Source organism: Eurosta solidaginis, chromosome 1, assembly GCF_040869045.1.
Source record: "Eurosta solidaginis isolate ZX-2024a chromosome 1, ASM4086904v1, whole genome shotgun sequence".
Lineage (NCBI taxonomy): Eukaryota > Metazoa > Arthropoda > Insecta > Diptera > Tephritidae > Eurosta > Eurosta solidaginis.
The window spans coordinates 360,729,044-360,745,236 of NC_090319.1; the positions used below are offsets into that span (position 1 = coordinate 360,729,044).

A 16,193-nucleotide genomic window follows, 5' to 3' on the forward strand; every position below is an offset into this window, starting at 1 on the left:
TTTTTAATTTTTCGTAATTTTCGATATCGAAAAAATGGGCGTGGTCGTAGTCGGATTTCGGCCATTTTTTATACCAAGATAAAGTGACTTCAGATAAGTACGTGAACTAAGTTTAGTAAAGATATATCGATTTTTGCTCAAGTTATCGTGTTAACGGCCGAGCGGAAGGACGGACGGTCGACTGTGTATAAAAAACTGGGCGTGGCTTCAACCGTTTTAGCACATGTTCACAGAAAACGGTTATCGTCATAGAATCTATGCCCCTACCAAATTTCACAAGGATTGGTGAATTTTTGTTACACTTATGGCATTAAAGGTATCCTAGACAAATTAAATGAAAAAGGGCGGAGCCACGCACATTTTGAAATTTTTTTTATTTTTGTATTTTGTTGCAACATATCATTACTGGAGTTGAATGTTGACATAATTTACTTATATACCGTAAAGATATAAAATTTTTTGTTAAAACTTTACTTGAACATTTTTTTTTTTTTAAAGTGGGCGTGTTTTTCATCCGCTTTTGCAAATTTTTATTTAGCACACATATAGTAATAGGAGTAACGTTCCTGCCAAATTTCATTATGATATCTTCAACGACTGCCAAATTACAACTTGCAAAACTTTTAAAGTACCTTCGTTTAAAAGTGGGCGGTGGCACGCCCATTGTGGAAATTTTACTAATTTTCTATTCTGCATCATAAGGTCAACCTACCTACCAAGTTTCATCGCTTTATCCGTCTTTGGTAATGAATTATCGCATTTTTTCGGTTTTTCGAAATTTTCCATATCGAAAAAGTGGGCGTGGTTATAGTCCGATATCGTTCATTTTAAATAGCGATCTGAGAACATGCATACCAAATTTCATCAAGATACCTCAAAATTTACTCAAGTTATCGTGTAAACGGACAGACGGACGGACGGACATGGCTCAATCAAATTTTTTTCGATACTGATGATTTTGATATATGGAAATCTATATCTATCTCGATTCCTTTATACTTGTACAACCAACCGTTATCCAATCAAAGTTAATATACTCTGTGTGCAAAGCACGCTGAGTATAAAAATGTGAGCATTGTCATTAAGATTCAGCCCATTAAAACGCACAGAATTACATGTGTCGTATAACCAAATCCGCCTACAATTACTATGTGGCTGTTTAATTTATCGTTTTTAAAAGCTCACTCTTCAGATTTTTGTGCAAGCAGTAAAAAAGGAGTTTGCGGATTTGGTGATGCGACAAATGTACTCCTGGGTTTTGAAGCGGTGGGTTGGAGTCCGTCAACATAATTGGCCTAATGAGTTATGGCTCGCTTCTAACCTCAAAATCTAAAAAAAAATCAATGCCGGTTAAGCGTGCTTTGAGGTTAGGGCCGAGCTGAAACTCGTTAAAATAAATAAAGGCGCGATAACCTCCGAAGAGATCTAAGGCCGAACTTCTCTTCCAATTTGCGTCGTGCTCCTTTTGATTTTCCCTAAAAATTGGCCGGACGGAACCTACATGTTTTATGCCGACTCCGAACGGCATCTGCAAGGCAGATGAGTTTTCACTGAGAGCTTTTCATGGCAGAAATACACCCGGAGCGCTTGCCAAACACTGCCGAGGGGCGATACCGCTTAGAAAAATTTTCTTCTAATTGAAAAACCTTATTTCTAAAATGTTGATGTTGCTTTGTCCGGGGTGTGAACCTAGGGCATACGGTGTGGTAGGCGGAGCACGCTACCATCACACGACGGTGGCCGCTGAAACTCGTTAGGACAATTATTACAACGGAATTGTTAAAAGATCTAATTTTTTTCTAAGATCAGCCCTTTGCTCTATAATACGTGTTATATAAGCTTAAAAAAATATTTAGTTCTGTAAGAAAAGAAGGCAGACCACACTGACATTTTTACTTTTTTAACACAATAAATAACTTCGAAAAATAATATATGTTTTCAAGGCTAACGTCGTAAAACGGTGAAATTACTTTTTTGCTTATGGATCAATCTCTTCGAAAAACTCGATTTGGTTTAATACTCAGCCGAGACCAGTGTGAATGAATTACATTTCTTATTGGTTTTTATATCCAGGTTGAACATCAAAGCGAAAGTTCAACAACCAATGGTAGAAATATTGTGGTTTCAAATCCGATTTCGAGAGCAATTTGATTCCATGGCCCGAATTAATTACTTTGACAATTATAATACAATGCTACAAACAAATTTGAAAAAATTAGGCAGATTGTATTTGGATCACAGAACAAAGAAAATTTCACTTCAGTTGAGCACATGCCCCCCTAATATATTTCTTTTTTCACTCACTTGATTTCGTTACTTGAACCTGCCTCGAGCATCAACTGTGATTTAAATTGCTCAATACAACAATTGCTGCCACAAGCGAAGGGTATACCACCACTGCCGCCAACACCGCCACCTACACCACCGTTCAATTGCCGATATGTAGTGGAGTTGGTAATTGCAGGATCAGATTCCTCATTGAAACAAGAATAAAATCCGCTCTCGATGGAGTCACGTCGCGTGAGAGTGCCCTTAATTGGTAATAAATCACTTGGTTTTATTTCATTCAGTTCAAAATCGGTACATGATGAAACAGATGCTGGTGTGGCGACTAAAGATGAAATAGGTGGTGGTGGTGGTGGTGGTGGTGGGGGTGCAGTTGCTGACGTAGGCGATGTTACTGCTGATGTTGGCAACTTAACTTTGTGTGCTTCACGTTCATCATAACCATCCTCGGAAGTAGAATCTCTTGTGTGGGTAGGGTTATCGGTTGTGACTGCTGCACACGACGATGCCGAGCCGCACATGGTGGTAGTTGACGCTGATGCTGTTGTTGCTGCAGCTGCACCAGAAGGAGCCTCATCTGCGTTCGGGGTATTACCAGTGCTACTTAAAAAAAGCGGATGTGTAAACAGCGAATTGGCGCGAAACTTTCGTGTAGCTGGCGTCGAAAGATGCAAAGCACGCGGTTCAGCCGAATCATCGCTACTAGACTCAGCATCGGCGCTATTGCCACCGCCGTCACCACCATCCACCTCCTCACCGTCTGACGCACAATCGTCGCAATCATCATCATCCTCAACAACGCACGCAGTTTTTGGCGCTTCCTTATTTACGCCATTACCTTTTGCTGACTTCAATTCTATAAGGCTAAATTTGCGTGTCAATTGCGGCGATGAAGGTAAGCTCTTTGGTTCGTTAGGTGTGGCCGACGGCAAGCCACGACCAGCACCACCAGCGCTTAAACGTGCTGCAGCTGCACCAATTTCACCAGTCGTTACTGTTTTGTTTGTGCTCTTGGCCAATTCGGCTGCGAGTTCTTTGAAGAAAGGGGCTGACATTTCAAAACATGAACTAAAGAGATCACCCACACCAGCTGCGTAGGATTTCGGGTTTGCGCCGAGTATCTTCTTCACACCACGCAATTGTGCTAGAGTTGTAAATGGATTACTCTTGACACCATTTTGGTCGGCGCGTATCGGTTTGTAGTGCGGATCCTTCAAACACATTGTTTCAGCGACTTTGCGTAACGTTAGTACAGCCGTTTGCGGCGGCGGTTGTTGTATAGTGGTAGCTTTCGCCATCACGCTCGTTACGTTGGGAGCAGCACCAATTGGCGGCGGCGTCAATTTCTTTTCAACTCCACCGTTTCGCGCTTGAGCGGCAGGTGGTGTAGGCGAATGTGTTGAGGAGCGTTGTCGTTGCATTTGATGGCAGCGTGCTTTATCGCTGGGTGTAGTATGCAGAGGGAAATGTATGATATTTTCGCTGAATGAGCGGCGATGCTGTTGCAAGGCGAGATCAGCTTCAAGCTTTTTAGTTGCACGACGCACGCGCGTTTCGACGCGGTCTTCGAATTCATTGTACTCTGCTGATGAGCCATTCGGAGTTTGATATGGGGTTGTGCTACAGTCAGTACCACCATTTTTGCTGCCGTTAGGAAAACGAAAGCCATTCTCATCCACTTCATTGTAATAATGATTTGGTGATAAAGAACCTGCAGTTGCTGTTTGCGCCACGGGGTCCTTCCTTGTGGTGCTCTTATTACAGCTACAGCAAGCTGTGTTAGTAAGCGATTTGCTGCAGTAGCACTTTTGACTTGACGCCAGCAGTTGCTCTTTTTCGGTTCCACCTAAACTGCTATTACTTAGCGAACCATTCAACTCGAGTGAATTGAGAGGACTTGATGTATTCAGTGCTGCACTAAAATCACCATTATAGCCATTTGCGTACTCTTGCAACATTAGCCTAAGTTTCTTGGCAGCATCATGAAATGTTGGTCGGCTTTTTGGATCGTACTGTAAAAATATAATATGGTTATAATTAAACAAAATCGTGATGTTCCTAATCCATCCATAGTAAACTTACGATGCAGCAATAGAAAGTTAGTCTTAAAAATGCAGGAGGTGTATCTATTGGACACAGCTCAGCGAAAGCCAAATAGTCTAGGCCGAAGGCGTCGGTGCGGGGCATTATATCCGGATCGGCAACTATACGCGCTATAATCTCACACTGTATAATACCAAAGGAGAAGACATCGCTCGTCTGATCGTACCACTGACCCTTCAGACACTCGGGGCTTACCCAATAGGGTGAGCCGACAGTGTCGAGGCGTGTTTTGCCGCTGAAAAGATAAAAGGAATAGGGTTAGACAATCGATAGACAAGTACAAATAAGTCAAATAGTGGATAAATTTCAGACCCAGAACCAAAAAACCAGCTATAGAACCTGGCCATTCTTTAGTAGTATGCTTCCGTTTAGCATATCGAAATAAAGCTGGAGCTTGATTTTGTTGGTGTAGCAATAAAGAGGTTCGCAGTGGATTTGAGGAGTGTTATCGATGTTGATGGTCCTTTCCCGGTTATAGAACCTACACGTTCGGGTAACAAGCACCATTAAGAGTAACTAGTACCACCCCAGCGGGTTAGGGGGTTAGAATATACCCGCGGTAGGTATGCCTGTCGTAATAGGCGACTAAAATACCGGATTCGGGTTTGCCAGCGCAATACAAAGCTTCTTCAAACCCAATTGTCAACCTTACCTATCCGTGGCGAATCCTGTTTCATTGGCAGCCGAGGCCCTGGCGACCCCGAACTCCTCATGGATCTAGAGGGTGGGATTGCGAGATGGCCTAGAAGGTCGCATGTGGTCATAACAAAGCGTTCCCGAGATGGTCGGGCTTGGTACCGGAACGTACCGGATCTACATCCCAAGGCCTTCGGGGAGTGTCCTTATCGCTACAACAACAACAACAACAGTAACTAGTACCACCTCGCAAACGATTTAATCTGTCCACATTTTACCTTGTAGGCCATCACGTCGCCAGAGCCTTGCTGCTAAATACATTTCTGTATGATGATACCTTGATATTTGTTGGTGAGATTGACAATTGTGTTGCGGAAGCTTTGATGTCATGAAGCTTTGCTTTGCGCTTGTCAAACGCTTGAACCGTGGAGCTTTTGTACCACGGTCATGGTAGCAGAAGTATGTATAATGCAAGTTGAAGGCCGGCTATGTCGAGGCGCTGTGAAAACCAGGAGATAACGACGAGTTATTCCCTCTTTCGGGTATATGTTGAAGTTGTACGTTAAGGGGACTGTTACCGGCGTTTGCAGTACTTCGCAAATACGAATCCCGTAAACCCCGTATATGTCCTAAATCAAAGTAAAAGTCAAGAAAATCGCACTGGAAAAGATGTATACACAATAGGCAGACTTAAGCATCGGAGTGATCTAGAATCATATCTGGTTAAGGAATTTCACTCCTGAAGAGCTCGCCAAAACTTCCAAGGAAGGTTTATGTGTTTGCAACGAACTCTTAATTGGTGTAGTGCTTATCCGGAATGACCATTCATGACATACTGTCGAAATCATCTGACGGAAGAAAGGGAAATTTATCGTTAACCGTTGGTGGCCTAAAACAGGCCGGTACTACCTGAAAGACATTTGAAGATTTTTTAGCTCCCAAGTTTTGATTACATTCGCTCTGATAATATGGAAAACATAGCGTTTATGATTCAATCCTTCTTGGTCATGGGAAAGGAGCTACTCGATGACTACTGGGCAGCCAGTTTTAACGGTGAGACATGTACATAGTTCAGCGAATAACTATTTAGCGGTTGCGATGGCCAACTTAAGATTAACCAACCAAGATAAGACTGCAGAAGAAATTGTGTCCTGAGGCGACAGTTATTTGGAAACTTTGTTTCTGGAAGTAGTATATACATAGGGTGCTAGGCAGATTTCGTGTAAAAAAAGGAAAGTACGCTGCAGAGGGTAGAAATATGCAGCTCAGGGTTGCTCTATAATATGACGTCTCTCGCCATGCAAGGTGAAATGTGCTGGAAGTGGTCAAATCTAATCGAGCGAACCGGATTCATATAAAAAGAGACTATCATCATTGGCAACGTTTCCCAAAACTTTCGGAAAGTGGTCTTTCTGTTTAAGCATAAAGAACATGGGGGCTACCAATATCTCTGAGTACAAAGGACTTGAGTATACATCGACGGCGGTAGTTTAAAGTGACTTACGTCTTACAAAGTCAAAAGGCCCTTATATATCATTCTACGGACAGTTTCGCCTAAATCGGACGGAATGGGCCTAATGAAATTTCAAACACCTACGACAGCCTGCTTAGGAGAGGTGTGGGCTTAAAATCTTTATATAGATATATGTACATCTTTGAAACACGACAGTTCGATAGAGTTTTATGGCGTAAATCTCTTACACCTTAAGAAAATTGTTGATAAAGCAAAAAGCGCGTGCACCTTCTGTACTTATGAGATTGTTAAAACTGCACAACTCTGGTGGAATGGAAGTAGCAATAAGGGGCGAGGGCTAGTGAAGAGGCAGAGGAAAATAAAGGGAGTAAACGTGAGAACGCGAAAAAAAGGAGTATGAGATGGGGCGGTAGAAAGTGAATAAAAATAAGAGGAAAGAAAAAGCAGGAGGAGAAGTACGAACAATTTGTGAGTACATGAAAGTCAAAGTTCTGGCAGGGACCGGCCGGGTTCGCTAGTAATTAAATAGAATCAGCTTACTTTTTATCTGGTATTTTTGCTGCCAAACCGAAATCACCAACAACTGCATCAAATTGACCATCGGGCATATAGCGAATTAACACATTCTAAAAATAATGCAAAATTATTTGAAAATCAGTGTTTGTTTGCTCATTCATTTTCTACGCACCTTGCTCGTTAAATCGCGATGAAATATGCCAGCATCATGCACATACGCCATACCATTTGCAATACCTAATGCCAGTCTTAATTTCATGGCTGCAGTCAGCACCACCTCTTCGTTGGCCAATAACTGTTCCAGCGAACCGCCTTCGATGTATTCAGTCAGTGCATGCAGCTGGCCTTCGTGTACACAAACACCCATAAAACTGTAAGAAAAAAATATATAAAATAAGTTAATTACATAAAACAACAAACGGTTGTTAAAAAATAGGAAACAAATTTCTTTTGAAATTGGATTTAATAAATAGTGTTGAACTTTGAATTTGGGTGTATTCGAACATAACACACTCAGTAGCGCTATTGACATTAAACGTTTTGAGATCTGTCTTGGTTTGGCTGGTGTAATTTACAGCTGAATTCTGTAATTTCCCTGTACGAAAATCTCTAATTCACCACTAATTCCTCCTCTATCTCTTTTATATCCCTGCACGGAAGTCAGTAGCTAGTGATAAAACTGTCTGGTTCAGAACTAGACCTGAAGTACTAAATATATACTAGTAAGATGGTTACCAGAGTTTCTCTAACTTAAAAATCGACCTTTTGGTTTTTAATATTTCATATTTAACATTTATTTAATAAAAACGTTACCCATTAAAAAAAAAATATCATTGTAACGAATTTTAGGGAGATCCTGATAATTATGCATCTTCTGCTAACGTTCGAATCGCTGAACTGTCGTATCAATAACTCCAATATTCAGTATCGCAAAATGGTGCTTATTTATACTACTTTGGGAGTAGTAAAATCTTCACTAATAGCGTGTTTAAATTAAACTGATTACTGATTCCTCAGCTTGCGCTGCTTTTATACTCTCGGTTACCTCGTTCGCCCATTTCTCCTAAGGTCTAGACGTTTCACCAACATGCCTTCTAGAACAGTTGTATCTCATGTTTGATTATTTAGCTATATACGTGTATATTGTAGTTTATGTTTTTCTTCTAGCGTATGTATGTGTGAGTAACAACTTCTGCTCTTAGCTGCCGGCTACATATATGTATGTGAAATAATCTCTCTGCTTCAAGCTGATGGTTATGTGTATGGAATACTCTTCGTTGTCTTGTACATAAGTGTGGCTGCTTGCTGTTTTTGTTGTGATTATTTGCCAACAGCATAGTGATGCTAATATTCGCCACAATATAATTAGCTTTAAGGAGCTTCGACAATAGTATGCCTTCTTTACCTACACTTTGAAGCCTTTCCTACTGATATTTCCACTGGTTCATTCTAGACGCAAGATGCAGAATTTACGTCCGGTTCGGGAGCAACGAAATAGTACGAACAAAAGAAATAGATCTTTACTCTAAACGTTAACACTAGTTCGCAACCATCGAAATGGTGTCAATAAACCTACTAGTTCTAAAGTGGAAATATGTACATATTTAGTTCAGAAATATAGAAAAGTAATGCAACGGGGACCATTTCCTCCGCCTAGGATATCGCCATATTGAAATTCGCCAGTTGAAAGCATTCCTGTTGGGAAAATCTCTAGCTCGAAGCTAATGCGCTTCCAGTGCATTCGTTGTTGTTGTAGCGATAAGGTTGCTCCCCGAAGGTTTTTGGGAGTGTTATCGATGTGATTGTCTTTTGCCGGATACAGATCCGGTACGCTCCGGTACCACAGCACCATTAAGGTGCTAGCCCGACCATATCGGGAACGATTTATGTGGCCACATTAAACCTTCAGGCCATTCCCTCCCTTCCCATCCCCAAGTTCCATGAGGAGCTTGGGGTCGCCAGAGCCTCGTCTGTTTGTGAAACAGGATTCGCTGCGGATAGGTGAGGTTGACAATTGGGTTTGGAGAAGCTATATATTGCGCTGGCAACCTGAAGGGTTGCCCTACACAGCCCCTTGAATCTGGTATTTTAGTCGCCTCTTACGACAGGCATACCTACCGCGGGTATATTCTAATCCCCTAACGCGCTGGGGTCATTGCATTCGTAATGACCGCTAGTTCGCTCTCTATCTTTTTACGAATTTTCACACATTTAAACAAATTTTGAATTGATTTTTTTTTTTTTTTTTAATTTTATTACTTTATAGAACGTGAATCGCGACACAAGACCTTCATTCATGCACGTCTTCATTTTTTTTTGTTCTAAATTAAAGATTAGACTTTATCAGTTAGGAACACTGAAGCTTTATTGGAGTCGACGTTGCATATATCGACTCTTGACGTTCAGACAAATAATGTATAAAGCTGATATGTAAAACAATTGCTAAATCTAGCTTTTTTATTGCCAGATTAGCGGTCGAATATTTATTGAAGTACTATTACTTCTTTTTTTTATACATTGGTCTTATCAGAAATTATTCCCATAGAAAGACGATAATTGCGAACGCGTTTTGCTAATAAACCGATTGAAGAATAAAATACTTATCTTGCTATGAGACCAGGCAACATGAAAAAAGACCCCGCGGCGAAATTGATAACTATTGACGAATATGTCTGGTTCCGAACTAGGACTACGGAGTAACAAAAGTAATTAGAGTCATCGTAACTAGATCTTCACAATTTCAAAATACATATTTGAGAGAATATTTTTCCAAAAGTTTTGTTTGTTTATTCGTTATCGGTTCGCCACAGTTGGAATTCAGCTTCGAAAATATTAGAGAGGAAATAAAAAAAGTAAAATCAAAATGTTGTTTTGTTGGTAAAGAGGAATAGAAGTAGCAATTTATCAGTCAAACAAACCAAATTTTTAAATCAAATAGACATAGAGTATGACGATTAATAAAATTCAGGGAGGGTGCTATTATCCTTAAGTATTGAGTCAATGTGTATATGGCCCATAAATAAAATATCATCGAAATAGATCAAATTGGCCTAAATACGCTGCTCACTTTTCCAACTTTGCTTAGTCTATCTATATCTCTCAGATACCAAATATTTGTGGTCTGCGGCAAATTCGCGAAGAGTTATAGCAATTTGAAGATACTGTACCAAAGAAGGGGAGCGGGGAAGAATCATAATCTGTAAACTTTTCTTAAATTGTTATACCTCTATTGATATAGCCGCTAGGCCTAATATCACTGTTTATAGTCAATATGCTTACACTTTTATCTGCTAAAATTTAAATTACTCGGTGTCAAATTTCAATAAAATCTGTTTAGCCGTTCTGGAGTGTTTGAGTCACAAGTGATGTAAATATTATTCGGAAGTAACTGTTTACAGGGGGCGCAGGACCTCCTCTTTTCCAAAAAGAAAACATAGCGGAAAGATCCTTCTAGATTATCGGCAACCTACGAGCAAAATTTCATTTAAATTCGTTTCTGATTGAGTAAGGCCGAGTTTTTCAGTGCGAGTTTAAACTTCAATTAAAGTTGACAAGAGTTTAACTTTGCCACTTTGTTCGATAACGTAAACATTGCTGCACATCTCAGCTTAAGCGGCCGAACTGGCAGGGTTAAACTCTAGTCAACTTTAATTGGAGTTTAAATTCGCACTAAAAAACTCGGCCTCACTCAATCAGAAACGGATTTAAATGAAATTTTGCTCGCAGGTAGCCGATAGTCTGGAATGGTGTTTCCGCTAGGTTTTCTTTTTGGAAAAAAGAAGGTCCTGCGCCCCCTGTAAACAGTTACTTCCGAGTAATATTTACATCATTTTGTGACTCAAACACACCAGATCGGCTAAACAGATTTTATTGAAATTTCACACTGAATAATTTTAATTTTAGCCGATAAAAGTCTAAGTATATTAACTATAAACAGTGATATTAGACCTAGGGGCTATATAAATAGAGGTATACCCTGCTCCCCCTCTTTGGTACAGTATCTTCAAATTGCTATAACTCTTCGCGAATTTGTCTCAGACCAAAAATATTTGGTATCCGAGATATATAATAAATAGATTAAGCAAGATTGGAAAAGTGAGCAACGTCTCTAGGCCAATTTGATCTATTTCGATGATATTTTAAGCAATTTCTCCGTTTTTCGAAGTTAACTCACAAAGCATAGAGCTTTGAAGTTCGACATTGAAACATTCAACATTTATTAAACTAACATTACAAAACGGCGAAATATTTTTTTTAAGGTTCAAACTCTTCAAATAAAAATTGCTTTTGTGCCGGGTGCTGTACAGTGTGATTTGATTAAAAATACAATACGAATAGTTACATAAATATACGAAAAAACCAATATGGAAAATCCAGCAATAAAATATGTTAAATAAAATTTTTATGAGCACACAACTGCAGATATTTAACATTCAAATTATTATTTTATCTTGAAATTTTGTCGTCGCGCATGCGTAAACAACTTTTCAATATTTACGCGCACTTACAGATTCAAAACATTTTTTTTATTCACTAATGCATAAAACTCATTACCACGAGATAAATATACATACATGTATGTAGGTATAATATTTCATTAAAATGTTTTGCAATAAATTTAACGATGATGCGTCATTGCAAAAATATGCGTTTTCATGCTGTGCAATTTTTGAGTAATCGGTCAGTGACTTGCAAGTCTATTAGCGAATCAAAACATCTGCTTACATGTACATATGTAGGTTTTCAGAAAAATAATTTAAAATATCTTCACATGTACTTTTCGCTATGAAAACATGAACTTAAGTAAAATTGCAGTCTTGTTCGATAATGGATTCTGATTCCACCATCACCCAACAGCATAAACTTTTACGTTATTGAAAGCTTTTATTCACGCTTATCAATCTGCCAACTCTTGCAAGTCGTAGAGAAATGCAAGGCGTAATATTTATGGCTAAACTACTGAATGGATTTCTAGCCCCCTTTTTTTTTTTTTGAACGAAGTAAACTTCATTGTCCCATCACGAGCTTCAAGACATTACAAACCTCTTCTTTTGAGGCAGTGCAGTACGAATTCCGAATTAAATGAACCTTTTCCGTTTTTGTGTCATGATTTTAACACTCATTCGAGTTCATTTGATATAACGGATTCACTTTTTACCATAAAGAAAACTGTTCTATCCTATCTTAACTGGTAACAAAAACAAATAAAAATAAAAAATAAAAATTTATGTACTAACAAGTAAGGAAGGTTAAGTTCGGGTGTAACCGAACATTACATACTCAGTTGAGAGCTATGGTGGCAACATAAGGGAAAATAACCATGTAGGAAAATGAACCGAAGGTAACCCTGGAATGTGTTTGTATGACATGTGTATCAAATGAAAGGTATTAAAGAGTATTTTAAGACGGAGTGGGCCATAGTTCTATAGGTGGACGCCATTTAGGGATATCGCCATAAAGGTGGATCAGGGTTGACTCTAGAATTTGTTTGTACAATATGGGTATCAAACGAAAGGTGTTAATGAGTATTTCAAAAGGGCGTGGGGTTTAGTTCTACAGGTGGTCGCCTTTTCGAGATATAGCCATAAAGGTGGACCAGTGGTGACTCTAGAATGCGTTTGTACAATATGGGTATCAAACGAAAGGTATTAATGAGTATTATAAAAGGGAGTGGGCCTTAGCTCTATAGGTGGACGCCTTCTCGAGATATAGCTATAGAGGTGGACTCTAGAATATGTTTGTACGATATGGGTATCAAACGAAAGGTATTAATGAGTATTTTAAAAGGGCGTGGAGCTTAGTTCTATAGGTGGACGCCTTTTCGAGATATCGCCATAAAGGTGGCCCAGGGGTGTTTGTACGATATGGGTATCAAATTAAAGGTATTAATGAGGCTTTTAAAAGGGAGTGGTGGTAGTTGTATATGTGAAGGCGTTTTCCAGATATCGACCAAGATGTGGACCAGGGTGACCCAGAACATCATCTGTTGGATACCGCTAATTTATTTATATATATAATACCACGAACAGTATTCCTGCCAAGATTTCAAGGGTTTTTTATTTCGCCCTGCAGAACTTTTTCATTTCATTCTACTTAATATGGTAGATGTCACACCCATTTTACAAAGTTTTTTTCTAAAGTTATATTTTGCGTCAATAAACTAATCCAAATACCATATTTCATCCCTTTTTTCGTACTTGGTATAGAATTATGGCATTTTTTTCGTTTTTCGTAATTTTCGATATCGAAAAAGTGGGCGGGGTCATAGTCCGATTTCGGCCATTTTTTATACCAATACAAAGTGAGTTCAGATAAGTACGTGAACTGAGTTTAGTAAAGATATATCGATTTTTGCTCAAGTTATCGTGTTAACGGCCGAGCGGAAGGACAGACGGTCGACTGTGTATAAAAACTGGGCGTGGCTTCAACCGATTTCGCCCTTTTTCACAGAAATAAGTTATCGTCCCAGAATCTAAGCCCCTACCAAATTTCACAAGGATTGGTAAATTTTTGTTCGACTTATGGCATTAAAAGTATCCTAGACAAATTAAATGAAAAAGGGCGGAGCCACGCCCATTTTGAAATTTTCTTTTATTTTTGCATTTTGTTGCACCATATCATTACTGGAGTTGAATGTTGACATAATTTACTTATACATTGTAAAGATATTAAATTTTTTGTTAAAATTTGACTTTAAAAAAAAATTTGTTTAAAAAGCATACATATAGTAATAGGAGTAACGTTCCTGCCAAATTTCATCATGATATCTTCAACGACTGCCAAATTACAGCTTGCAAAAGTTTTAAATTACCTTCTTTTAAAAGTGCGGGCCACGTCCATTGTCCAAAATTTTACTAATTTTCTATTCTGCGTCATAAGTTCAACCCACCTACTAAGTTTCATCGCTTTATCTGTCTTTGGTAATGAATTATCGCCCTTTTTCGGTTTTTTGAAATTTTCGATATCGAAAAAGTGGGCGTGGTTATAGTCCGATATTATTCATTTTAAATAGCGATCTGAGATGAGTGCTCAGGAGCCTACATACCAAATTTCATCAAGATACCTCAAAATTTACTCAAGTTATCGTGTTAACGGACGGACGGACGGACGGACGGACATGGCTCAATAAAATTTTCTTTCGATCCTGATGATTTTGATATATGGAAGTCTATATCTATCTCGATTCCTTTATACCTGTACAACTAATCGTTATCCAATCAAAGTTAATATACTCTGTGAGCTCTGCTCAACTGAGTATAAAAAGTTCACATACATAAGAATGTAGTATATGCATAATTTCTAACTGTTATTTATAATACTCAGGTGATGATTTTTATTCTGTAGCTGAGCAGTTTTAGATCTCAACGCTTAACAAACCTCCGCCTATCAACAACTCGGGCGGCCTTTGGAGGGTATTATTCGGTTGGGTATTATTATTATTATGTGAACGAGTGTCTTACCGCGATCTTCATGGACGGCAGGCATGGAGCTAGCGCTCTAGATGTTCGCATTCTGACGGTCTAGGTATATCAGCAATCTTCGAGCTGAAGATGTAACCCAACAGTGGGAGCACATTTCTCCCTTACTGTGTACCGAGGCTTCGAACATCATCCCGGAAAAAAAAGGTCCGACGAGGAATTTTCCGAAGCCTTAGAAAATATTAGCACCTAAAAAAGAAACCTAAGGCCAAGTTGCATGGAGTTTTAGGTACTGGATGATAGTAATAATGCCCGAAAACTGCACCAGAAAATCCGGCGGATGACTGAAGACCTGAAGATCAGGAAAAACTATTCTAAAGCGATAATACCAAACTGATAACAACGTGATTTAGCTATGGAGGGAAGTTTTATGCATCCCATAGGGACGTTTATACAGCAGGGAAGACGAAAATAGAAGTTGCTTCAATTTTAGTTGAACAAAGTATGAGTTGTAAGTACCTAAAAATTCACACAGATTTTAAAATTTTTCTTAAATTTTCAGATTTCTTCCATATAAAATATAAAGCTGTTCGCCCCTCATATGGAAGGAAATATTTAACACCTTTCGGAATAAAAGAAGGCCGAAAATCAATCGAGTTTTGAGAATACTATACTTGTTCTTTGTGAGACTGAGTTTGATTGAGCTGCAAAACTGCGTACTCAAAAAAAAATTCAGAAAAATCTAAATACAAAGTTCGAAATTTTCCCGAAACTTTTTGAGTGATTCGTTTGCTTAGTTTAAGTACCGAAATTCTTCTTTTTCTTAAACGGCCGCGAAACGACGGACGCAGAAGACAGTAAGCTATGACATAGCTTTATAGCTGAATTTGATTCGAAATGTTGGAATTATTGTTGACGAATTTGCTATGTCGGCGTCGTGATATGCGCTGATGGATGCCTTCAAGTGCTTTTTGGAAACATCTACAATTTTGGAAACATCTGCGTAATTGCCCTCTCTCTGCTCTTTACTTGGGGAACCTTCTTGCTTTGCTTGTCTTTTGCGGCCTGTGTTATGGTTTATTTCGCGTTGACTCTTCCGTATGCATATATATTGTAACGAATTTTGTGGAATTCCGCTTATTGCAAACCTTCTGCTAACGTTCGAATTGCTAAACTGTTGAATAAATAACTCCAATATTCAATAATGCAAAATGGTCTTTATTAGACTACTTTAAGAGTACTTCACTTATACTTCACAACCAATAGCGTGTTTAACTCAAAACTGATTAACTGATTACTCAGCTTGCGCTGCTTTTATACTCTCCGTCGCTTCATTCGCATATTTCTACTAAAGCCTAGACGTTTCACCTTCTGCTGTATCTCCTGCTTGGTAATTGAGCTACATATATGCGTGTGCATGTGTGAGAACCAACTTCGGCTGATGACTACATGTGTTTGTTAGTATCTCTTCATTGCCTTGTATGTATGTGTACAAATGATGATTGATTTGATGTACACAAGAGTGGCAGCTTTCTTTCTTGTTGTTGTGCCTTTATTTACTTAGTATCAGCTTACTGCTGCTAATATTCGTCACAATATGTATATTGCTTTATAAGGGAAATTTGCTTGTTTACTCACTCACATGAGCCTTATGTTCTTATCTTCGGCTCCTTTTGCGTGTTGTTCGTTCGGCTGTTTGATTCAAAAAGCCGAAAAACGAACACAGAATTAGCTGCGATAGCCATTTGCAACCATAGAGT

The 16,193-nt window shown here is 39.0% G+C and overlaps 1 protein-coding gene across 1 annotated transcript in view; it reads right to left on the minus strand.

Moving 5' to 3' along the window:
- cdi (center divider) overlaps positions 1-16,193 on the minus strand; it is a 302,230-nt gene that overhangs the window by 11,944 nt on the left and 274,093 nt on the right. Inside the window, exons 4-7 of the mRNA XM_067762801.1 lie at positions 7,188-7,386; positions 7,040-7,125; positions 4,369-4,624; positions 2,305-4,298 (exon numbers count right to left, since the gene is read on the minus strand). Of these exons, the coding sequence (XP_067618902.1) occupies positions 2,305-4,298; positions 4,369-4,624; positions 7,040-7,125; positions 7,188-7,386 (2,535 nt within the window). The remainder of the gene's footprint in view (positions 1-2,304; positions 4,299-4,368; positions 4,625-7,039; positions 7,126-7,187; positions 7,387-16,193) is intronic.